The 25,198-nt window shown below is 35.7% G+C and overlaps 1 protein-coding gene across 1 annotated transcript in view; it reads left to right on the plus strand.

Moving 5' to 3' along the window:
- The window catches only part of CDH12 (cadherin 12), a 510,823-nt gene that overhangs the window by 451,666 nt on the left and 33,959 nt on the right, over positions 1-25,198 (plus strand). The window contains exons 8-9 of the mRNA XM_087815037.1: positions 3,712-3,879; positions 19,069-19,256. Of these exons, the coding sequence (XP_087671163.1) occupies positions 3,712-3,879; positions 19,069-19,256 (356 nt within the window). The remainder of the gene's footprint in view (positions 1-3,711; positions 3,880-19,068; positions 19,257-25,198) is intronic.

Genomic DNA, 25,198 nt, shown 5'->3' on the forward strand with positions numbered 1-25,198 from the left:
GAAAAAGAGGTTAATACTTATCCATAAATAAGAGTAGTGCTTTATGAGATTATATGCTTTAAATTACCATCTGAGATTAGCTTAATTATTTAAGCACTTCTTTACAGCCTCCGCACCCCTCCACATGAACACATAGCCATTAGATGCACATTCCACAAAATAATCTTGTACAGAGACTCTATTAATTATCATCCCAGATGGAAATACATGGCACCCAACTGGGCAATTTGAGATTCATTTAATAAGAGGGTTCTTTATTAAAGTATGAGCAGATTGTAGGGAAACCGTGGAGCAGGGCAGACCGTGGAGGAGGAATACAAGTGACTGCTGTTGCCACACGAGGGCTGCAGGAACGAGAAGGGCCTGGAGACACAGGCACCTGTGGGTGAGGGCCCATCACAGGGGATGCGGGAGGTTCCAGGAAAGGAGAGACCCAGCCTCATTCGCCTTATGCCATCCAATCTCCTGCCCATTGGCCTAAGGCAGCCAGAAGTCTAGAAAAGTATATGAAGTGGGCCTGAAGGAGCAAGTGAAGAGTTTGCTCAACCCTAGTAACAGTGGCTGGATGAAACATATTTTAGTACAAATGCCAACTGAATCTAGTGTCCTATATCTCAGCCCTGTGTCACACTCAATTCAAGAAATAGCTCATATAAAACCATATCCTGGCTTATCATATGTACTATTTTATTTCTCATATATAGTATTGCATTATTTTTATCTCAATCTGTTATTGGTATATTTTACACATTTTTACAAATTAGGCTAAGATCCACGGAGATTTAGGGTCTGGCATGCAGCATGGCAGTGATTGTGCAGGGCGAATATAACCCCTGGAAGACTAGCGTCCCTTGATACATTGTTTTAAGTTTATAATCCTCTCAGCCATTCATTTTGTCAGAAACAAAATCTCTTTTTCTCTTTCTTGCTTTTACTCTAATTATCTTAATTATAGATGTTGAAAAGTTCATCAGGTTTAAAGCACTCAGATCATACTAGGATCCAATTTATACTTGCCTATCTACTCTTTTTTTCCAATAAATAAGATTTATTTCAGAAGTATATAAAATTATTTAAATGTTGTGGTATCACTCCTGAAAAGTATTTACACTGTTCCATAAAATGCATGTTTTTTTCTTCTTTTTATTCTTCAGCTATTATCATGCAAGGTTGTCACTGTATGTTTACTTACAAATACTGAAATATAGAGCTGGACTCATGAATTTAAACCTAGGACCTGAAATAACAGAATGTAGCATTTCCTTCTGCTGGTTAAATCCTACTAGCACTTAAGCCCAGTCCCTGACAAGACTCCTTCTTGCTCAGGACCATACGATGTACTTTTGTTTGGCTGGTTTTAAATGTTAGGCAGTTAATAAACAATCCCATAAGAAGAGTAACTTTTTGAAAAGCATGTTTGTTTTCCCTCAGACTTATTCAATGGAGCACAATATTTAAAGATTCTCTTTTCATATTGAACTCCAGCTGCTTCCCCGGATTCAACTCTAAAAATTTTAATTCTACCAATGCCATATTTTATTTCTCAGAGACAGGGGTGTTAAGTGGAAATGGTAGTGGGGAAGCAGAAGCACATCACACTCATCAGTGGAGATTTTCTTTGAAACTTCACAAACGGCCCTATTTGCTCTCTAAATTCTAACGTGTCTTCTAGTTGAGCAGCATTACCTAGAAGGGGGGCTAGAAGGAGCTGATAGTTCACCTACCAGACTCAGGGTGGAGCAGGAGGGTGGGGCAGTTTGAGGTCCTGAAGGCAGTTTTAACAAATCACCAGAAAAAATATCTAGTCTGTTTATTAAATATGTCTGATAATGCCTATTTGTTCTCTTTTACAGCAGATTAATATATGTGTGTGTATAGAATTTATATATGCCCTGTCTGGGTGGCTTGGTGGTTGGAGGGTTGCCCCATACACCAAAAAATTGCAGGTTCAATTTTCAGTCAATGCACATACCTAGGTTTGGAGGTTCGATCACTGATCACCGGTCAGGTGCATAAGGAGGTCCGCCAATCATTTCTCTCTCTCTCTCTCTCTTTCTCTTTTCCTCTCTCTCCTTCCCTTTCTCTCTAAAAATTCAATAAAACATATCCTCATACAGAATTTTTAAAATGTATATAAGACACATTTGTACATTTTCATATTAGAATATTCATATTAGAAATGAATCGAATCAAAATTATCTATACACACACATTTTTCATATTGGAAATGAATTGAGTAAAGATAGATCTGATCAACAACTGGACAATGCAACATGCATATGAGTTAAAACCAGACATTTATCTAGAATATATAAACATTGTAATGCAGGCAGAAGTCATGTAGCTTAGGGCATAGAGGACCAGGCCATTGAGATGCAGAGATGAAAAATTTTAGTTCAGAGATTTGGGAATGAAACATTAGGAATCTGAGCTGAAGAGAGGAAAAACATCAAAATGCAAGAGTGTCGGTGCCAATGCATGAATTAAGCAGCAGTAGCAAAAAATAATTGCCTTTTTGCAGCTATTTCCTGCCGAGGGTTAGAAGAAATCTTAGACTGTAGTTAAATCTGAATTAGCAACAGGACAGCATTTGGTAAATCGATAGTGGAAAGAATGGATAAAATGGGGACTGACATTCAGTTTATGATTTGGATGCTATCCGTTGTGTCTGGCAGTTGATATTCTCTTTGTTCCTCATATGTGCTACTTTATTTAAGAAACAATGCTATCAGAGACACAGGGGTTCAAGACAAATCCTCTGCAATCTTTTGCTAAAACCATTGGCTATAGATTGGAATTTGGTATAAAACTGATTTATAATGTTACTTTCAACAAATCCAGAAGGTTTCAGTTATTTCACTATGAATAAATATAAATATAAATGTAAATTAATTCTACACTTGGGCACAGAGCAGAAAATGAATAGGATATGTAAATATGAATATATACTATGTGATTCCTGATTGTAAATTTAATTATTTATAGAGTCATTCATTTATTTAGCCGGTCTTTCTATTAGTCATTTGGTCTGACTGAATCCCTTCTCAGTGTCAGGCACTGCCCTAGATGGTGGAGGAACTTGGTGACAAGAGTCAAGGTCCCTGCAATGGCAAAGTCTCGTGAGATTTAAGTAAAACACTGTGGCTAAAATAATTAATAGGAACCCTGAAAGACAAAATAAAATACGCAAAGGAGATACTTAATGTGTTTAAAACAGTAAAGTAATATATTTATCCTAAAAAATTAAGAATGAAGAAGAAAATGGCAGTCTTTAGAAATCTCTTGCTCAGTGTAATCACTTAATTTTTTTAGTATATATTTATATCTTTAGCCATATCATCTAACACATGCAATCCCTCTTAAAGACAAGGTCGTTCTGTATAATCGCGCCAGACCTGGGTGACTCAAGGAGTTAGACCGTCTCCTAGAGCTGATCCAGTGTTTCCTCCCCATGCTCCACAGTGCTGCATGCCCCACTGTGCAGCTGCTACCATAACATGTTTAATTGTGCCCCAAATATATAGTTTACCCAAAGTGAAACACCCAAAATATTGTTTATTTTGGGTGTTTCACTTTGTAAAAGACACATAATTTTTGTTTTTGCGTCTTAGCTAGTGAATCCAAGTAGAATAATTTTTTGTTGCTGACAACTTTATTTTGGAAGATACAACATTTACAGTATTTACCCTTTTGCTATTTTTCCCCCTCAAGGCGTGATTAGAACAGCTTTGCCGAACATGGACAGGGAAGTCAAAGAGCAATACCAAGTGCTCATCCAAGCCAAGGACATGGGCGGGCAGCTGGGAGGGCTGGCCGGAACGACAATAGTCAACATCACCCTCACCGATGTCAACGACAATCCACCTCGATTCCCCAAAAGTATGTGCTTTCCTGTTAAGTCTAAGTTAGTGCGGCTTTTTAAATGCTTTCTTATATTTCATTGAATGCTACAGGAATTGCAGTAATTTTCCAGATACTTCTGGTCTTTAAGAAATAAAAAGTAATGGATAAAAATGAAATGACTTATGGGTTTAAGTTTTCTGTTGGACTCATGCACAATGTGATTTTAATAGAAAATAATATAAATGAGTCTAAAATTGAACAAATGTCTTATGCTATCAATTTCTGTTAAAGTCAAATATTCACAATAGATTGGCATATTGCTCTAATTTATTATTTATTGAAAAAGTAATACACAAGAAAATTGCAATGCAATTTAAGACATTTGACATATGTGCTACCATATTATTTTCTATATCATTTATTACCATAAGAATTCTCTGCCTCTTTAGCGATTGTGTGTGTTGAGTCAATCTCATATACTTTGTGTATCAGATGCTATTAAAGTGGTGCTATTTACATTACTTTAGTTCTATTTTAGTTTTGCAATAGGTAAGCATTGCTATAGTTTCTATGATAATAGAATGATTCACACATGTATCTTCTCTGTAACTCAGTTTCAGACTGAAAATGATTATTTCTCGCTTGTGCTTTATCTAGCTTTCTTTTGCAGTGTTACATTTAACAGCAATTAGTACCTGTTCGATTTCTGGTACATTTTCCAGGACTAGTTCAATGTTCCTGGGACTTAGGAATGGGAACTAAATGTTTCTATTGCTGGTTAAATAAGGCACTTGAGTAAATCACTAGGTGCTCATTTGCAGGAATAGTTTAACAAACAAAAAATACACAAAATGATTTTCCTCCTCTGACTCCAGAAGGAAAGTTTGAGTTCATCTAACAAAGTTTTATAACACTGAGAATATTTAACTAGATGGACATTTTATTCCTTTAGCTATATGGTTTTCCATATTTGACTACGTTGTCCTTTTTTTCTTAAATTCATTATCATTTTTTATGGAAATAGTTGTACTTAGTCATCAGAAATTTTAATGGCCAATGTTATGAGTGGCAATTAGAAATCATCACACTTTAGCAAATGCAATATAAGTGAAAAATGGCTAGGATATCGTCTGTTATTATTAATAACACAGAGAGTTGCCTGGCCGGTGTGGCTCAGTGGTTGAGCATCGACCCATGACCCAGGAGGTCACAGTTCAATTCCTGGCCAGGGCACAGGCCCGGGTCTCGGGCTCGATCCCCAGTCAGGGGCGTGTACGAGGCAGCGGATCAATGACTCTCATCATCTATGTTTCTCTCTCTCTCTCCCCCCCTCTCCCTTCCTTTCTCTGAAATCAATAAAAACACATTTAAAAAAAATAACACAGAGAGTCTTAGAGCAATACTTTCCCTTACCTTACTAGTAAGAAAAACAGAAAAAAATATTAAACCGGAGAAAGAAACACACATTTGATTATCCAGATGACTGCAATAAAGAACAGGTCCCGGCCCAGCCCCCACGGCTGCTGCTCCCCGCTGCGCCCATGTGATGTGTGTAATGGCTGATGGAGGAAGACGGTTTGGGAGATCACTCTGCTTTTTTATAAAATGCGGCGTTGTTGGGTTTTGTGCATATAAAACATGTTCAGTCTAGAGTACAGGAAATAGCAGAAATCTTCCTAGGAAGTGTCAATATTCTTATTCCCAAGGATATAGTGAGGTGTTTTCAGATGAGGCATGTAAAACTCAGCCAAAGGAAGGACATAACTTTGTGGGTATGGATTAGGGGTGGTTGTAAAAGTTGGGGCAGGGACCTAGACAAATAGACTGGGTGCAGGGGAATGAAAATGTCTCAGAGGGAGAGGAACTAGGTGTCCTCAGGAAACCAGGACGGTGTCAGGCCCACGGAAGCAGGGAGGCCGCTTCCAGATCTCATCTTGTGAAAGAATCTGGGTAAAGCAGGGGGCGTGTTTGAGAGCTGCCCCTGTAGGTTTAGGGGTAACTAGGAGAGACCCAGCAGGAAAGACCAGGGGACTTGCAGAGCATTTACATGCTGCGCCATAAAATTTATTATCTTAGCTCCTTTGACAACAACTCTAAGGCACATATTTTCCACATTGTACTGTTAAGGAAACTGAGGCTTAGAAAGATTAAAAACTTTTTAGACAGATGTGTCAGAGGTTCCTTTTTTTAAAATCTGAAGCTCAGAATCCTTCTAGTTTGATGTAGTATGAAAACCAAAAAGTTATTCTTTTCTTTTACCTGATACCCTGAAAACTATTTGTTTAGAACACAGCTGCAAGAGAGTCACATGACATATGTTGAATTGTCACCATAAACAGAAAGGAGAGGCAGAGGAAATATACCAAGTAGATCACCGTGATCAATTATTTTCTGCTTGTGTTACATGCATATTTGAACTATAGTCTGAACTTTAACAGGTGAGCGATATTTTTAAATCATGAGAAGAAAGGGAGCTTTCACATTTTGCATGAATAAATAATTAATTCCCTTGAAATGTTACATGCCTTTGTGTCAAGCCCTTTTTACTGTACTGTCATTTTGAATTACATCCTTCAGAGGAAAAGACAGAATCCATTTATAAACAGAAAGCCATCTCTTTAGAAGCCATGGCTCTTTCTGCAGGAATATTCTCATGGGGAGCAATCAAACTGCATATATGATATAGAACTACAAACTGAAATAATGGCCTTTTGAATGTAGAAGTCAAGGTAACATATACCCCAGACATAAATAATAATTAGCTATATTTGTTCATGCCTTTAAGCAATTATGCTGAAATATGTCTTCCTTCAGAGGGACTACATGAATTTCACTTTCCATTGCTAACTATGCACAAGATAATTTCTCAATATTTACCAATCATATTTTTGGATTTTTGTGAGTATATATACGTATGTGACATTGTTAAACACCCATTACATTCATTTTTTTTCTGTAAACCTGTTAGAGATAAAAATAAGTCACATATACATTTGTATCATTCAAATATAAATAGCTTGCTGTTTTCTTGCTGTAAAATAGGTGGTTCCTGAGATATCAAAACTTCCTGTAATTTGATATAATCAGGGTGACAATGATAATCGACTAATACATTACTATGTGTCATGCACTATGTGCATATGTGTTCCCATTTAACTCTTATAATGACAGAATAGTATTAGCTCAATTTTAGAAATAAAATAGCAAGTCTGTATTATTAAAAAATCTTAAGTAAACTTTCCAAGATCACACAGCAGCTAGGTGAGAGAATCAAGACCTAATCTTACGCGGGGACTTCTGAACTCTTAACTTTTTATCACTCTCCTTCTTAGAAGGTAATCTTTTTTTATGAGTCCTGTGTTTAGCCCAAAAACTCCTACATATAATCTAGAAAACTGTCCATAAAAAGGTAGTAGTACTGTTTCATAAATATAAATAGTACCTGGAATATTAAAAGAGCTCTCCCTGCAGTCATATGAAGGCAACATATTTTCTTTGCAGAATCTTTTTCCTAGAGTTATAAAGCTACCATCTACTCTAATCAAAAATATCTGTAGCAGATTTTCATCTGTTAAAATAAGCTACAGAAACATGCTGATTGTTTCCATTACTTGAATTTTAAATGACAAAACTATCTAACAAGCTGATCTAAATTATGCATTATGAGATCAAATCAATTAAGTGATGTGGTTAATTCACATAAAGCAAAATATTCATACTTGTCCCACTTGGTCTTTTGTTACTGTATAATAATTTTATAATAAATATAAAAATGACTTAAGTGAAATGAAGCACGTCATGTACAATTTTGGCTGGAAAGAGATAATTTATAGGGAATATAAAGAAGTGTTTTCTTTTTTTTCTTGTTTAATACAATAAAAGAGCAAGAAAACCATTTTTTTGGTTAACAAGTTCAAACGTAGAAAATAGGACATCATTATTTGTTCTAACAGGATTTCCTAGTCATAAAGAGAACGATATTTTAAAGTCTGTTTTAACCAAATGCCTACCAACATGTTTACATTGACTGCTTCTAGCTATAGGAGTGTTGATTTAGTTTTACTTTAACCTGAATAGAACACAGTTACAGAATTAAACTAATCTATGAAGTAAGTCTCTATTTGCTTGATACCGAATTATTACCATTGAAGTAAAAAAGAAATCCTTTCTCATGTGAAGTTTTAGTCTTCTGATTCTATCAAAATAGATATCAGGAAGGCTGTGGGCTAACCTTACATGATTCCCAGCTTATGGAGACTGATATTCACTGGCTTTATCCTAAATAAGTTTATATTAAATGCACATAATGCACATAATGATGTATGTGCATTATTATAATAATACTACTTTAAACAATTTTACCCAGATTTAAAAATATATACTTTGATTGTTAATATAATTTCTCTAGTTTTCTTAAAAGCTTATTTATTTTATTATATTTGCAGTCTATGAAAATCACATTTTAGTCAATTAAAAATTCCTGCAACCTTTATGTAAGATGTTATGTCTACAAGGCAAACTATAAGACAAATATCTACATGTATAACTATATTAAAACCACAATAAAATTCCAAAATAAGAACATGACCAAAAAAAATATTGGCATAAATAGGGTATGATAACTAGATCTAATTGGGATTATTAAGAAAATGTTTAGGAAGAACATAGCATTTGAGAAGAAGTATGCAGTGAGAATTTAACAGAGTGAAAAAAGACAATGTTGGTTACAGACTGCCACAACTCTGAAATGTAAACATATATTTCTATGTCTCTGTGTTTTCAAACACGGGCGATATCTTATATCAGTGTGTTAGGAACGTTACTCGGCTAACTTGGTAAAGCCTGAAGGAGAGTGTAGACATAGCGCGGATCCGGGGCAGGGGTCTGGAAGAGGCTCGTGGAGGCAGAACTGAGAGGTGTTTCGGTGGCAGAACAGAAAGGACTTTGTTCTCTATGGGACTCAGGGGTGTGGAAGAGCAAGAGCATGTGAGGAAATGGTTTAGGTGGAAAGGTGGCCTGTCTGCTGATAGGCTGGAGTTTGAGTGGAGACGAGCAGGACATGGCTGAAAACAGAGGGTTCCTCAAAGAGAAGCCAAAGGGAAAGTCCTGACAGATACAAACGCAGAAGCGATGAATGCGGTCTGAGGCCTGGGCAAAATGAAGCAGATTCAAGAAGACGTAACTCTCTTTAAATTTTTAGGCATAGATGTGAAGGCATCATAAAGTCACCATTTGTTTCACATGTTGTAAACTTGTGTATTTCATATTTACCTTGTCACTGGTCTTAGTGTTTACACAGGGAAAGAAATTGGACTTCTAAAGCATTTCTTTAGAAGAGTTAAACAGATTATAAGCAATACCAAAACTATAAAAATAAAACATATTGTACACAAGAAATCTATTTTAGTAACAAATACTAAAGAGAAAATAATTTACCTCATTCAGTGAATAATGGTGCATTGATTGCTAGTTTTATTGAAGTATGGATGCAAAAAAGTCTATATCAATATTCTTTACGGCGTAAAGGGGATAAAAATTTTTAATCTCTTCCCTCCAGCAGCTTTATGTATAATGGAGAGATGGTTAAGTTAATGGGCAATTATACTACCTGAAGTAAAATAAATGATAGTCTTACACACACAATGATATATAAATGCATGAGATGGGCACCCAGATAACTACAGACTAGATCTGAGAGGATTTTAAAGGAAATAATAACACTGATTTCTGAAACCTGTAAGAGTTAGTCAGTGTGAGAGCAAATGTGTACCAAAATACTTCACACCATTGCAAAAGCATGATGTATTATTAAAGAATTTTTTTAAAAATGGAAGTACAAAGCAAGAAAATAATTCAACAAAAATTAACTTTAAGCTGCCCTTGAAAGAATGGGGAATATAATTTATGCAAAGGGAGAGAAGTAGTAGGCAAATGAAACATTTTAGGCATAAGCAATAAAACACAAAGAGACAGGGAGCATTCAAATAATAAAATACTAAAATACATGCAGTTACAGAAAATGTAAACCATTGTGTACATACATAATGTGTGAATATGTGATGGATATTCAGAAATAAAATTTACAGATCAACAAATTAGGTACTATTGAAAAAATCACTTTGGCCAAAAGAAACCAAAATATTATGAAAGAAAACACTATTACCAAATTTAAATTTTCTAGACTATCCTCATACTATTTCAAAAAATATTTTTGTGAGAAATCAAAGCTTTGGGTGAGTAAATATCACCTTGTAATTTCAATTCCAAACATTTTTCAGGAGCTTAGTTTATAAGGTGCTAAATTTACTTATAATTTGGAATAAAACTTTATGTGGCATAATTTTGCATGTAAAATTATTGGGCAATATCACTCTCACCTCCTAGAGAATTACCCATTTACTGGATTCTGTTAGATGGATCAGAAATTACATAAACAAAGAAAAAAGAAAAGTTTACATATTTAACGGCACTTTTAAGAGAGTATTAAATGTGCGCCATAAGATGGATGAACGATGGAAAGTTATTGATGCATTTGAAATGTTGTGAACTCTTGCCAAGATCTTCATCATGTTTACTATTATTTAATGGGGATAGTGGTTAGTATATAAATCACATTTATTAAATATAGATATTCTTGAGAATCAGAAACACTTCTCATTCTGGCATTTATTAAGTAATATAAGTAGGTTGTTTTTCATAGCTCATTTGGAATTGGTTTGGTTGGGATTTCCAATACAATTTCTTGAAGAAAAAAGTTATAAAGAATGATTAGTTTTGCAAGGAAATATATATACATGCTCATTGAATCTACACATTTGTAGAACTATAGTATTAAACAAAACAAAAAAGTGCTTGAAAGTTAGAAGCTATATAATAAGGAAGGGAGAATTGGAACGAGAAAGAGGTATAATAAATTTTCCTTTTTATCCTTGGATGCAGAGGCAGAAGTCATTTTCTCTTTAGAGCTATATCTCTTTCCCGGAATGCTCTTACATCTCCTAATTCTCTTTTCTCTATATCTTCATTGATTTTGCTCTATAAGCGCTGAAAAGTGAAACTTTTACCAAGTCTATCCTACCAGCTCAATCCAGGCTTAATTGGAATTTGCATTCATCAGTGTGGCTGATTTAAGAAAAATTTGAATTACTTGCACTTTGATAAACCGTCTATGTTAACTCAATATTGTCTGCATTGGACTAACATTCAGGCAATAAAACCAAGTGAAGTGAAAGGGGCAGAGCAACTGAGAGACTGTAGCTTAGCTCAGAAGTGTCGCTTGGTTGGTTCCTCTCACGGCCTGTGAGTGGCCACTGTGTCCCCCCAGGTTCTTCATCTGAGGGCCGGTAGAGTGCTGTGCTGGAGCTGGCTCCACCAGGACCTCAGACCAGGCGTGGACATCTCTCAGCTCTGCTTTCAGTGATGTCGCACTGGCTCAAAATCAGCCATGCTGGGGGTACTCACACCACAGAAATTGAAAAATACTCAAAATAAGGGCTTACGACTGCTCGCCCTCACTATCTGACCCGATTCTTAAACATTTACTAGGACATCACTGATTGGGAATTATAATAATAGTATGTATCTCATAATCTGAATGTGAGGATAAGATTAGTTAATAAGAGAAAGTGGTTTAGAAAAGTGCCTGGAAAATAGAAAGCACTATACAAATGATTGCTATTGTTATTGTAATTTATTAAGTGTCTGTTCTACTTAAAGAGTACTATCTATTTTGAAAGTTATTTCTTTCCTTTATATTGATATTCATATATTTTCTGAAAATGTATACACTTCCTTCCAAAGGTCCTCTCCATGATAGAAGGAATAACGTTTCTACCTGAGAGTGACAGGCATGACCCCTTCTACTCTTGCCCTGCAGCACAGAAGGGACTGCAGGTGGGGGAGGGTGGGAAAAGCGGAGATACAGAGGCCACTTAGCAGGCAGTTGCAGTGATCCAGACAAGAACTGTGAGTTATTCAGTCTGTGATGGAGGCACAGATGGTCAAAATGGCAATATGTGGATAGATTTGAATTAAGAGGCAAAAAAAATTCAATAATATTAATGAATTTGCTCTGAAAAATAAGATTCTAGTTTTGGAACTGGAGAGATTGTAATGTCACCTACTAAGATGGTGAGAATTAAGAGAAGTCTTCTTCTGGGGACATAGCAAGTCTATGTGCTCGGTTTTGAATATGTCCAGGCAGAGATGTGTTGGAGATATCCACGTGAAGCACGGGAATCAGAGTATGCTTTGTCACGTGTGAAACTTAAAATGTGTATTGTCTGGAATTAAAATATAAAGGAGCATTAATATAAAGATAGTAAAGGAAGGCAAGGGATTGATGAAATCCCTATGGAGAAAAAAGCCTGGATAAAGACAGCCTGAGACGAGGGCTCTTGATCAGAACAAAGGACAGTTTAATCAGGTCTAAACTCAGAGCCATTAAATTAGGATTCCTTGGCCAGAACTCTGTACTTTTATTTTTTAAACTTTCTCCAGCATGCCAATATGCAGCCAACTTTGAGACCTGTGTGTCCAGATTCTTTGTGAGAACCCCACCAAGGGAAACTGAGAAGCAGCAAGCTGTGGGTTTAAAGAAAACCAGGAGGACAGACTGACACAGCTTTTTAAGGAGATATGTGCTTCAGGAGAGATGCTGTGGCTCACGGGACTTGGAGAAACATTTTAGTCACTATTTCACCAGTTTATTCAAAAAGGATATGACTCGGAAACAGCCAGATGGAAGGTGTGCGCAGGGCAAGGATGGGGGAGGGAGCAGGGCTTCCGTGCCCCCTCCAAGTGCACCGCTCCCTCCCCAGCACCTTCCCACACTCACCCACCCAGCCCCTCTCTGAAACCCTCTCTTTTAGTCACAGGGTTGGTCTCTTTGCAACCAGCCCTCATCCTTAGTAAGGTACAAAAGTCACCTTATTAATATAACCGAAGAAACCTTTCCAGCTCTCATAGGGATGTTAGGAACTCTGTTCCAGAAACACGGATTGAGGAAGACCTAATATATGTCTGTATCTATATGTCTATAGATACAGATATGTATCTATCTTATTATAAATCACATCACGGTCCCCCACTAGGCTAGAAACGCCATCAGGATAAACAAAATCATTTTTTTGTTCGCTTGTTTTTTTCTTCATTATTTCATGGAGGAGGCTATTAAAAACTGTAGTTGAATCAAATATTAATAATATGAGTTATTGGAAGACTTAACAATGAATATATTATCCAAAGAATCTAAAAAGATCAAGGCAATATCTTGCCCTAAATTTCTGTGTTGTGTTGGCAGCTCAGAACTAAAAAGTTTACAGGATATAATTTGTCATTGCTCTGAGAAAAGAAATATTGCTATCATTAAATAAAATTCATAGAACTCAATCCATTAATATGCTGGATATCATGCGCATGGCAATTCATATTCATGTCCATGTTTAATTAAAATCTAGTCTGGGCAATTAAAACCTTTATAAAGGTGAAGCGATTCAGCCAATACAGTGCAACTCCTGATGCAGATCCTTGACTCTTCCACAAATGTGTTCACCCAGATTCATTCTCTGATCAGGAATGAAGTTTTCTGTCGTTACTGAGAAATTCCATTCACTGCATGTTTAGTGTGATTGACTAAAATACAGCTTGAATCCAGCTTTTTTTTTTTAAATCAAGATCTCCTTGTGGACTATTTTTCTATTGTTTTAATTCTGGCTTGTTGAAAACACACAAAGCTTCGGGCTTTCAAGGAAATAGCATAAAATGTTCTTCAACCACAGAAATTTTTCTTATTTTCAAATCCTTCAGTTTTCAAGGTATGAGAAATGTTTCAGTTAAAATTAGCATGACTGGTCAGAACTTTGTAACACCTCCTTTCTTTCATCTCCATACCTCTGTAGGCACTTTACTGTTGATTACTGTCATTCCTATAGGAAAATCTTATAATACAGTTTTGGAGATTATCTACAAAAATACTATTTAAAAAACAGCTAGCAATAATAGACACTATTACTGAGTTTCATGCACGATAGTGTGTGACTTTTCAAATACAAATCTACAAGATACGTAGGTATAATAATAAAAATGATAATATAATTATACTTATTTGTTATTATTATCCCAATTTTACAGATTAGGAGAAAAAAGATTAAATATTTTGCCTAAGGACACTGAGCTAATAAGATGCCATGACAGGTATACTGTTTATACACAGTTTCTTCTTTTTCAGACAGATATGTTAGTTGCTTTCATTTCCTTATTAATTTTTTTAAGATAAGGTGAAATCATTTTGTGTGCTGTTATATTTGCTTTAGTAATAAAACCAAAAAATACGGATAAAGCAACATTTCATTTCTATGTAATTAGATGGTAAATCTCAGACACACACATGCAAGCATGGAGGATCACTGTTGGAACCGGTTAATGTCTGAATTCAATCACTGAATTAACAGCTTGTCATATGCGTTTGTTTTCTAAAGTTTAAATAAAAATGATGCATTTCAAATAATTATTTAGATGGACTCAAAATATGTTTTCACATTCTTAAAAACCTTTAACATTCTTAATAATTTGAGATAATTTCTAATTAAACCTTCCAGTACTTCTAGGACACTAGTATTTTAAAATACTATTTACGTCCAAGTTAGTTACTTGTCTTACAGATAAGCTTTAAGTGCAGTTGAACATTGACTTTTCGCATATTGTTTTTGAGTAAACTTTAGATTAGTTATTCCTGTATAAGCATAAAATAAAGTGTATGTCAAAAAAGAATTTGTAATGGATTATTTCATTTTTAATTTGCTATTCTTATTGTTGAATGTTTTTACAGTATTATATAATTCATTTTTTCAGTTATTTTTCAGATTCTATAATCTTTATTTCTTAGTAAACTATAACATTAACTTATATTTTGTTAAGTAAATATATCTCTTTTGGTGTTTTTATCAAGACTTGAAAATTTCAGAGGAATAAAGGGGAGAAATATACTGTATATCTTTTGTCCTTAGGTATCAATGAATGTCCTTGACACATACTCCCCCCCCGTGAGTCATAATAAAGTGTGATTTTTTAAACAGCATGGATCCCGAGAGGAGGCTTGCTCAGCCTATAGCTGAGTAACAGATACCTTTACTTTGGAATTAACAAGGAATGTAATTTGTAAGAAGTTATAGAGTTTCTTTACTAAACTTCACCTTAGTTTACTACACGCAGGTTCCTCCTTTTCCGCAGGAACAGGGTTATTTTGTTAAGCATGGCGTGTATGTTGATGGATATGTAAGTATATCTTTTGATTGACTCTGAACAGTTTCTTGTTTTATTTCTTAACCTGTGCTGTCCAGGTGGCGCCATTGAGATGTTTCATGTGCGTCAGGAGCAGGGGCCTAGAAGATGCGGGCAGTGTCATTACACAGTACATCATAAGTGATCCAGCTTTGGCACAGCCGGAGATTACTTTGGTTTTGAATTAATCTGAATGACCCCAGCTTTATTGCTGTGGAGTTTTCTAGAAATGATAAAATGTCAAGTCATTGGAAATGAAACGGCAGAACCCAAACAATCTGACATGACTAATGCTTAGTTTCTCTGACTTGTTTCATATTCTGTAGGCTTTTTACCCACTACGATATTTTATTGAGAAATTCTTGTCTTAATAAATGTGTCTCCCACCTTACTAAAATGAATTTCTGCTATGTAAGGAGCAGGAAATACAGGGCTCTGCCTATGGGTTTCTTATGTACAAGACCTCAAATCTCTGCATAAGAAAGATGTATGTGGGGAATCACTCTTTTACTTCTATTATATCTTAATTTTGGTAGGGCATGTTATTGGAATACTACTCAGTCAATCCTTTTTTGGACAGGGTTACTATTTCAATTTATCATACATTTTCCAATGCCATTAAATAATTATGAAATTTTCAGGCATATTGTATGCTCACAAAGTTTTAAAAAACAGCTGTTGAGCTTATACCGATAGACTACTACAAGAAATAGCTGTCTTCACATTTATTGCTATTGGCCTCATAAAATCTGCTTTCATAAAACATAAAGTTCGTATCTCGGCATACTGTCTTGAAAATGGTGGTGGTGAGGGCTCTTTCGTCTAGAGCGTGCATTATCTGATGTTCTTCTGGTTACCTTTCAGAGTTTTAAAAATGCTTCTGACATTGGAGGCTCTCAATTCTGGCCGAACTCTTCACCTTCACTCACCATGATTCCTAAGTGATGACACCAGACAAGATTATTTCCCTTGATTTTTGATTCTTTTATTTTTGCTTTGAAATGTTCAAATGGAAAGCTAAGGCACAAACCTCACTTGAAATTGTCCCCCTTGATCAGATAGAGGAAGCAGAAATAGGCAAACATTTTTAAAGTCGGATGCCCATATTTTTCTGAAGATTCCATTCAATACCCACTCCGGACTCACACCCCAGTGGGGCACCACCGTGCCCACCCCGCACTGCCGGTGGCCTTGTTTGAAATCTAGAATCCATTGGACTTGACAGCTCTGTCTCTCAACTCTCTACCTGTCAGCTCTGCCCAAAGCTTCCTAACTATATACCCGTTACATGAGGTTTTACAGTACATTACTCAACACAGACTTCCGTTGCTCTGTTTTATTACGAAAAATTCAAGACTTTCCCTAACAATTATGAATGTGCCTTGAGGTTGGACCATGAGCAATCATACTGTACATTCAGGGTTTTTAGTGTTTCTTCCATTTCTTTGTCACCATCACAAACTGAGAAGCCAAGGATGTGGAGACGTTTCTCATAAACCATACTTCTATGTAACAGACATGAAGGAAGGAAGGAAATAAAAATAACCCAGGTGTCTATGCCTTGTCTTTTTTCTTGGGAATTTTTCCCTCAGAATTTTAGTGTGACGTTAAATTACGGTGTCACACACTTTCTGGAAACACTAAACTGGAATTCAGCATCCTCGTGTTCTCTAATATTTCAGGAATGCTTCAGAAGGATCAGGGTCTAATGTGGTTATTGGCAAACACAATCCATAGAAAGTTGGTTGGAAAAGTAACGTTAGGTCTTACGTAATCATGACTGTTTGAACTCAGACGAGTTCCCTTTGAATAGCTATCTTTAGTCTTCTTGTAGACAATGTAAAATGTGATTTTATTCTTTCTCTTGGCTCTGGTTGCCTAAAGCTCAGGCCCTGCTCTAATCCTCAGACACTGAGCACCTCTATATGACAGCCACCGTATTAGGTGTTTAGGGAATAAAAGCTAATGAAATATAATTCTAGCCTATGAGAACCTGCTAGCTTAGTTAATATGACTTAAACTAAAATTATTTTATGATGTTTATAGTAACGCTCTATTATTGCCGCTTGGAGTAATTTTATCTATCCATGTTAACTTGTTAGTTTATTTCTTAAATGTGTTCTTCATATCTTCTCCTAAGGCAGGTATACTGTTAATTCATTATTAAATTAATTAGTTACACAAGTATTTTATACCGCTGTGAAGTGTTCTTTCTGTCTTTTACATGGAACCAAACAAGCTTTAGGTAAATACTTAGCTCTCCTGAGACTAAATGTATGACATGTCCCATTGAGCCAAAGTCCACTGGGTGTAAATAAGGCTCATTTTAACATTACAAGAGCCAATGGTGGGTATCTTTTTCTGGGGGGCAGGGGAAGAGCAGATGGCAAAATGTAAGGGATGCCAGGTCTACTGAAATTACCAAATATTGAAACTGATTGTGAAAGAACTATAAGGCCTCTAAAAAGAACTGAGAAGAAAAAAGAAGCTATTTGGCAGTATCCCCATAAAGTGTTGATTGATTTTTTCTCTCTCTTACCTCTTGAAGTCAATAGGTGTTATATTGTTATCTATCATTTTGTTGAATGAACATCACCATTCAAAAACCCATTAAAGACTCCAGACTTAATTTTTAGACATGTAACTTAGTAGTCCAAAACAAATTAATTACTTTGGTTGCTTTACCCGTGGCAAGTGTGATACAAAACCCATTAATAGAGGTTTAAACTGGAAAGTCACTATCAAAATGTAAACTTCGTAATTTTGTATCTAGTTTTGCTTTTGCATTTTTATGTTCTCCCATTTTTTTCTTTTCTTATTTTAATTTGAACAGACTGCTATTTAATCCATTAATATCTACTTTGATGAAATGTCAGTAAAATAGCTTACACTGAATCTTTTTCTTCATGTTATATCTTACAAAACTTTGAAAATTCTTTTAAACAATTTACATATTTTTGTGGAAAATTACAATTTTTTATGATTCTGGTATATTTTTACAGATAGGAATTTTTCTAGGCTTTTCTGACTCAGTATGAAATTAATAGTAATGTTGGTGCTCCACCTGGTGTTGAAAAATAAGTATTTTATTTTTTATGTATTTTTAAAATATATATGTTTTATTGATTTCAGAGAGAAGAAGGGAGAGGGAGAGATAGAAACATTGATGAGAGAGAAACCTCGATGGGCTGCCTCTAGCACATCCCCTGTTGGGGATCGAGCCCACAATTTTTTTTAATTCTAAAAAACTGGGAGCTAGAACTTTATGTACTAATTTTTAAAGTGTGTAAAAGTGTCTAACAGGGTACCCAGTACAGATATTCTGAACATAAGTTGAATATTAGTCTGTAAAATACTGTACTTAATTCCATCATGGATTAAAATGTGGTTACTTATACATATAATCATTTTACAGGTCATTTTTAGTTTAATAATTTATTCTAATTGAGTAAATAGTCCATCTATGCTTATATTTATATTATTTTATACATATTTTATATTTACTTATGTTAGGAAACATAACTTTAACTTTCTATAAATATTTAACTATCTGTCTTTCTTCTATCATCTATCATCTATGTATCTTTTTTTAAAATCTATCTTATATCCTGCATTCTGTTGTATTAATACCAATTAATTCCATGAATATTCCCACCGTCACATTGATATTAGGCTCACTTTGATGCTGTTAACATGTGAAATATTTCCTCACGGTAATTTTAATTTAGAACGCTTTACTATTTATAATACCTAATTAAAATTCTAGGAAAGGATCTATTACTACTAATTATAATCTTTAACTTGACAGAACATTGCCTTTTTGATTTTTTACAAGTATGTTTTAAACATTACTTATTTTCTATAGACTGTATTTTACTGGCCTGGTAATCTTCCTACATACTTGACTAACTCCACTGTCAACACAATTTAAATCTGTCCCATCAGGCATCTTCCATCTGAAAGTTCCCGAATCTTCTCCTATTGGCTCAGCTATTGGAAGAATAAGAGCTGTGGATCCCGATTTTGGACAGAACGCAGAAATTGAATACAACATTGTTCCAGGAGATGGGGGGAATTTGTTTGACATCGTCACAGATGAAGATACGCAAGAAGGAGTCATCAAGTTGAAGAAGGTACGTAGACAAGTTCTTAGATAGCTGACTACCCAGTAATGACTAAAGAACAGAAAGACTAAAACATATGAAGGACGGCAATCTTAATTTTCCTTAAGTTAGCAATATTTCAAATAAAACAAGACCAGTTTACTATAAAGTATTCACTCCTACTGGCACTTTTATTCTGTAATTCAACAGGTATGTATTTGTTGAAACAACTAGACCCATTAGTTTGATTAAAGCATTAAAAATTCTTACCAGAGTTTAATTCACTTTTAATTCTTTATTGTTACAAATGTAGGTGAAAACATTAATTTAAAAATAAGATATAGAAGTAAACTTCTTTAACCCCACCAGGCCTGGTGTTGTCCCTTCTGGGAATATAAATATCTAACTCACACCGTAGGTGAGCGTTGACACCCCAGTGGAGGAATCCTGATTTGGGCAAGCTCTACTACCAGGGGTGTGAAAGAAATGAGAACCATAAACAAAGTCAAAAGCACAGTCAGCAGCCTTAAATTCGAGTTTGAGAAACAAAGCAGAGTAGAGAGAGAGCAGGCCAAGTAGAGGGTGGTGGCCGCCTCATAACGTGGTGGTCAGGAAAGGCTTCTCTGTTGGGGTGAAACTGAAGCAGAGACACGCAGCAAGCACGAGATGAGCCATGTGGTGTCTGAATGATGTGTGCCCCAGAAAGATTGAGCAGAAATTGCAAAATCTCTGAGGTGGGAGCATCCTAGGCAAGGAGGCCGTGGGGCTGGGCGCAGTGAGTGAAGGTGTCCACAGCTGGAGATGAGGTCAGAGATACAGAGGACGGGCCCACCGTGGAGATCCTTGGAGTACAAGCCAAGGACTGGAGATGGATCGTGACTCGGGAAGCCCACCTGGGCTTTAGTTATAAATGACGTTTACCCTGAGAAACCAGGGTACTCTGGCTGCTCTGAGGAGAACAATGACTAAGAACTGAGAATAGAAATGGACTAGTTAAGAGACCACAGGAATAATAGAGGACACCAGGGATGGAGATGTGGAGCATGGTCTTTGTAGCAGTGGGGTTGTGAGAAATTGTGAAATCCTGCCTGGGTTTTAAAGGGACAGCCAAAACAGATTTTTATAAATATTCTGATCATCTGATAAATTACACCAAGTATTTGAATAGATTTGATTTTAGTGTTGTAATTTCTTTTCATCTTTAAATAAGGAAAGACCACAGGCAACCCTTACCTGCTGACCTATTGTTCTGTTGGAAAAGAAAATTGCAATCTACAGACTATATCAAATATTTTAAAAAATAACTCAGGCCCTGGCCGGTGTAGCTCAGTTGTTGGAGCCCCATCCTTTGCATGGAAAGGTTGCCGGTTCAATTCCCAGTCAGTGCACATACCCAGGTTGTGGGTTCGATCCTGTCACATACAGGAGACATCCAATCAATGTTTCTCGCTCTCTCTCTCCCTCTCCTTTCCTCTGTCTCTAAAATCAATGAAAACATATTTTAAAATGTAACCCAGGAGTACATTTTTATAACAGAATTTTTAATTGCCTATTATCTATCAACTGACTGGTCTACCTACATAGCTGGTGAGCATATTGTAGTGAGTGCATGTGTGGTGTGCACACATATACAGGTATATACATACATATACGTGCGTATATATATATATACAGATATATATATGTCTTGATTAAACATGGCAGTATGATTTCATTAAAATAAAATAATGAGAAAATAGTCAATTGAATAAAGTTTAGTAAAAACTCAAAATTAATGTACACAACTGCACTTGTTTTATTGATGTGCAGTTGAGATAAAGCACTGTTTTAATTTCAGGTGCACAACATAATGATTTCACATCTGTATATATCGTGAAATGATCACTACAATAAGTCCAGTTAACACCCATCCCCATACAGATATTTTTCTTGTGATGAGAACTTTCAAGATTTACCCTCTTAGCAACCTTCAAATACGAGCTTGCTGTTTTGTCTGAGATTGCACGTGTTCAGAATTCCATGGTGTGCTTGTCTTCCCTGCCCGGTGTCGTTCGCCTACTGTCATCCCAGGAGTGCCATCCAGATTGTCACAAATAGCAAGATTTCATTACGTTCCCCCTCATCCTTGCCAACCCTTCTTTTTTTTTGTCTTTTTGATAATAGCCTTTCTAACAGGTACGAGGTGATACCTCCTTGTGGTTTTGATTTGCATTTCCCTGATGCCTAATTATGTTCAACATCCTTTCATGTACTTGTTCCTTGGAAGTTGTTTAAACAGTGTTTTTTTTTCCAAGTGAAGACTGTATGATACAAGTCTTTAGGCACATATCCAGTAACTTCTGGGAAAACTTTATCTTGAACTGATCATTAAGTGTCCTAGAAGAACTGGATTTGTAATAATAAATTTCTATATAAACATCAACAGAGGTGTTTTAGTTTCACAGTGACCTCAAAATCACTTTTTTGAAATGTGCCCTTCAATATCGAAACATGTCATCGCAATGAACTTGATGTAAAAGCCATATTCATATAGGAATTATACTCAAAGTATACCAAATACATTTAGAAAGCCTAAAAATAAACATTCGAAAATGTAGGTTTTTTTTAAACATCAGTTATTTTATTTGTTTTGTTAACATTAGAGCATGGTATCCTTTGCTTTCAGAGAGCATTCCTTTTCTAACTCACTTAAAATAAGTTCAAATGTTGGAAGTTCTCTGAAGCATATATTCTCATTACTCTTTTATCTCCATTATTTTTACTTGCTTTCCCATTGCTATTTCCCCCCTCTCCTCTTTCTCTATAGAGGGAGGGTCTAAGAAGATAAGTGATGGCCAGGCTTATATGAGCTGAGAAAAATAAAATAAGGCAATTTTTTAAATTTTATTTTTTAACCAGAACTTGGATTCAGTTTATGAGCACTGTGACAAAATGCCATTTCACTGTGTCACTTTGAATTCAGAATAACATTATGAAACTACAAATCCCTCCCAGGCACAAGATATTGGTAAGATGGCTACATGTAAAATGAAAGGAAGAAGTGTTTTAAATTCAGCAGTTTTATTAAGTAAAGAGCTAAAGTTATTAGGTTTCTAGCCAGTATCTTTTCCTACTGGATTAATGAGAATAAATATATACTTATTGAATATAAAATAAATATGAAGTTACATGAGTTAAAAATGTTCAAATACTGAAGTACATAAATATTTATAGAAGCAGTGTGGTTTTCTTGTTACCGATTAAGAAATTTGGGCAATTAAATAGTGGGATGATACTTAAATTATGTAAAAGGACAAATTAATATCTTATATAATGTCTCAAACAGTTCCGTATCATTTCTACAAAAATATCTATTGGGAATTAAATGATATTATGTTTAAAATAAAAAATGCTGAAATTGCTTCCTATATATTTAAAAATCAGTAGAAGGTTTTTGGAATTTAAAAAAATCCTTATTAGCTTGATGTTACTTGGCATTGTTATTTCATTTCAAAGAAACATAGCAGTGATCCCACTGAATCCGAAACATTTTTTTCTTAAAAATATAAGAGATAAAATACTTTATCTCCACCAGGACTCTTTAATAAATAGGCTAAGCTCTCAGCTGGTCCCATTGGACATTTATATTTTACTTATGCCCTGTTAGTCACTAAAACCTCTTTTCTTCTTTTAGCCTTAAAAGGAAAGGCGAGGAGGTGAGTTCACATGATTTGGTAGCAGAGCACCATCATGTGGTCACTTTTTGAATAACTCATTTAAAATGAGAAAAAATGTTCTTCATTTAGAAGAAAGGTCCAGTGAGTCGCAATGCATCCAGATATGCCCTCCCTGGTCTCTTGTTTTTAGCCAGTCCAATATGTATAATTTCAAAGAAAAATAAGCTGTGTTTGTTATTTGTTTCTACAAATAATATGTCCTTGTTTTTGTAAAGATTTGCCTTCATCTTTTTTTTAAAAAGTCTAACTAACTTACTCATACATGCTCCGCTCATGTCTCTGCCCACCACCCCCTTTGGAGCAAGGAGTTACTCAACTAAATGCCCTTTAGTCGATCATTTTCTAACTTTTCTAAAAAGGGTCATCAGATTGAGTGGGTACTAAGCTGCGCCACAAAGGCATTTTATTGTGCAAGGGTAAATTAGCTTACCTTTACAATGATCGATTTTTATCATAGAATATGGTTTTTTTTCCTAACAAAAATAATCCTGTCTGTTCTATATTTATTTGAAATATTAGAGCTTTTGTTGATTGTGAAGTAGATGAATTTCATTCCTTGACACCACCCCATCCCTCCCTCCACAAAAAGTGGAGGGTAGTCAGTCGCATGGGTTGGATAAAGTCACTAGAGAGAAATCAGTATTGTTTATCTTTGCTCTTTCTGAGCTACTCAGTTTTAAAAAGTGGCATTGCCTAAGGGGCAGGGCCAAGAAGAAATAAGACCATCTAGGTTATTACTGTAGCATTTCTCTTACAGTTTTCTCTAGTTCTTTGATCACTGCAGGATATCAGTTTCAGTTGCAAAAAAAGCCCCTGTATGTACAGAAAGGCTCTTTCATCTCACTCTACATCTCCCCAACCACCAAATGTTTGCCTGCTGTGATTTTAAGGTAATCAGACATAGCCTATCTTAAAAGGCATAGGCTATGTCTGATTTCCTTTAAAAAATTTAGGATCGAAATGGACCTTAAAGTGGAGAGTGAAATACGTCATATAGCTGTGGAATCTTAATCAAATAGGTAAATAAAATTGAAGCCTTATCTGGAAAAATCTGCCTAATCATATAGATAACCAGAGGTATTTCGATCTCTAGGGAACAGTAGAGAGGGAAATGAGGAACAATTGGTACTAACTCCTACATCCTAGGATAAAAGTTAATTCTGGCCCAAAAAGGGGAATAACTATGAGCCAGGGCAGCTCAAAAACTTTTCTGGGCAAAAGGACTCAAGGTGATAAATTCAAAATAGTCTTAAGCCAGAAGTTAGGGATCACTATGATTGAAAATCATGTTGTGTAACATTCACAGGGCAAACAGAGTTTACAAAAATAGAAAATATATTTTTCTATGTTCTTTAATTTGGATTAGCTAGTGCAGACCTCTACCTTGTACATCCATCTGTCTCAGACATCTCTTAAGGCATCAGATTTCCCTCGAACTCTTCAAGGGATGGGGAACTTAGTACCTCTTCTAACAGCTCACTCCTTAAACAAGATGACCTGTCTCCCACTGTTCTCCGTTTGTTGAGAAGAGAGAGAGCAAACCTTAATTTTCGTCGTTTCTTTCTGTCCTGCGGATGTATCTCAGGCCTCACCACCACATAGGCCAGCAAAAGTTTTAAAATTAACTCAGTTTTGAATGGCTTAATTTGTTACAGATTTCTTACTTTTTTAAATATACAATTACCATTTTAAGAATTTAAATTATTAATTTTTAAAAACATGTATCTTTATTGATTTCAGAAAGAGGAAGGGAGAGGGAAAGAGAGAGAAACATCAATGATGAGAGAGTCATTGATCGGCTGCCTCCTGCATTCCCCCGACTGGGGATCGAGCCCTCAACCCGGGCATGTTCCCTGACCGGGAATCGAACCCCGATCGCCTGGATCCTAGGTCTGTGCTCAACCACTGAGCCACGCCCGGCCGGGCTATTATTAATTCTATAAGAGATTAACAGAATAAGCCTAACTGGTGATTAACATGGTAGCCTTTCAATATTTGAAAACGTGTATCCTCTTGCTTTGATCTTCCTTCTGGCCCAACATTTCCAGTCTCTGTGTTGCAGTTTCATGTTTTCCTCTTGAATAATGTTTTGCTGTCCTATTATGCAAATAGGTTGTCTTTTCATGGGTTTGATACCTTTTAACAAAACAAGGTGATGGCCAATCAAACCTAAGGCATTGTAGGATTATCTCCCCTCTTTTTTAAGACACTGTATTCCTATTCACATAATCAATAATATACTATCAACTGTGGCAT

The sequence above is a fragment of the Miniopterus natalensis genome, chromosome 3 (assembly GCF_054644295.1).
Source record: "Miniopterus natalensis isolate mMinNat1 chromosome 3, mMinNat1.hap1, whole genome shotgun sequence".
Lineage (NCBI taxonomy): Eukaryota > Metazoa > Chordata > Mammalia > Chiroptera > Miniopteridae > Miniopterus > Miniopterus natalensis.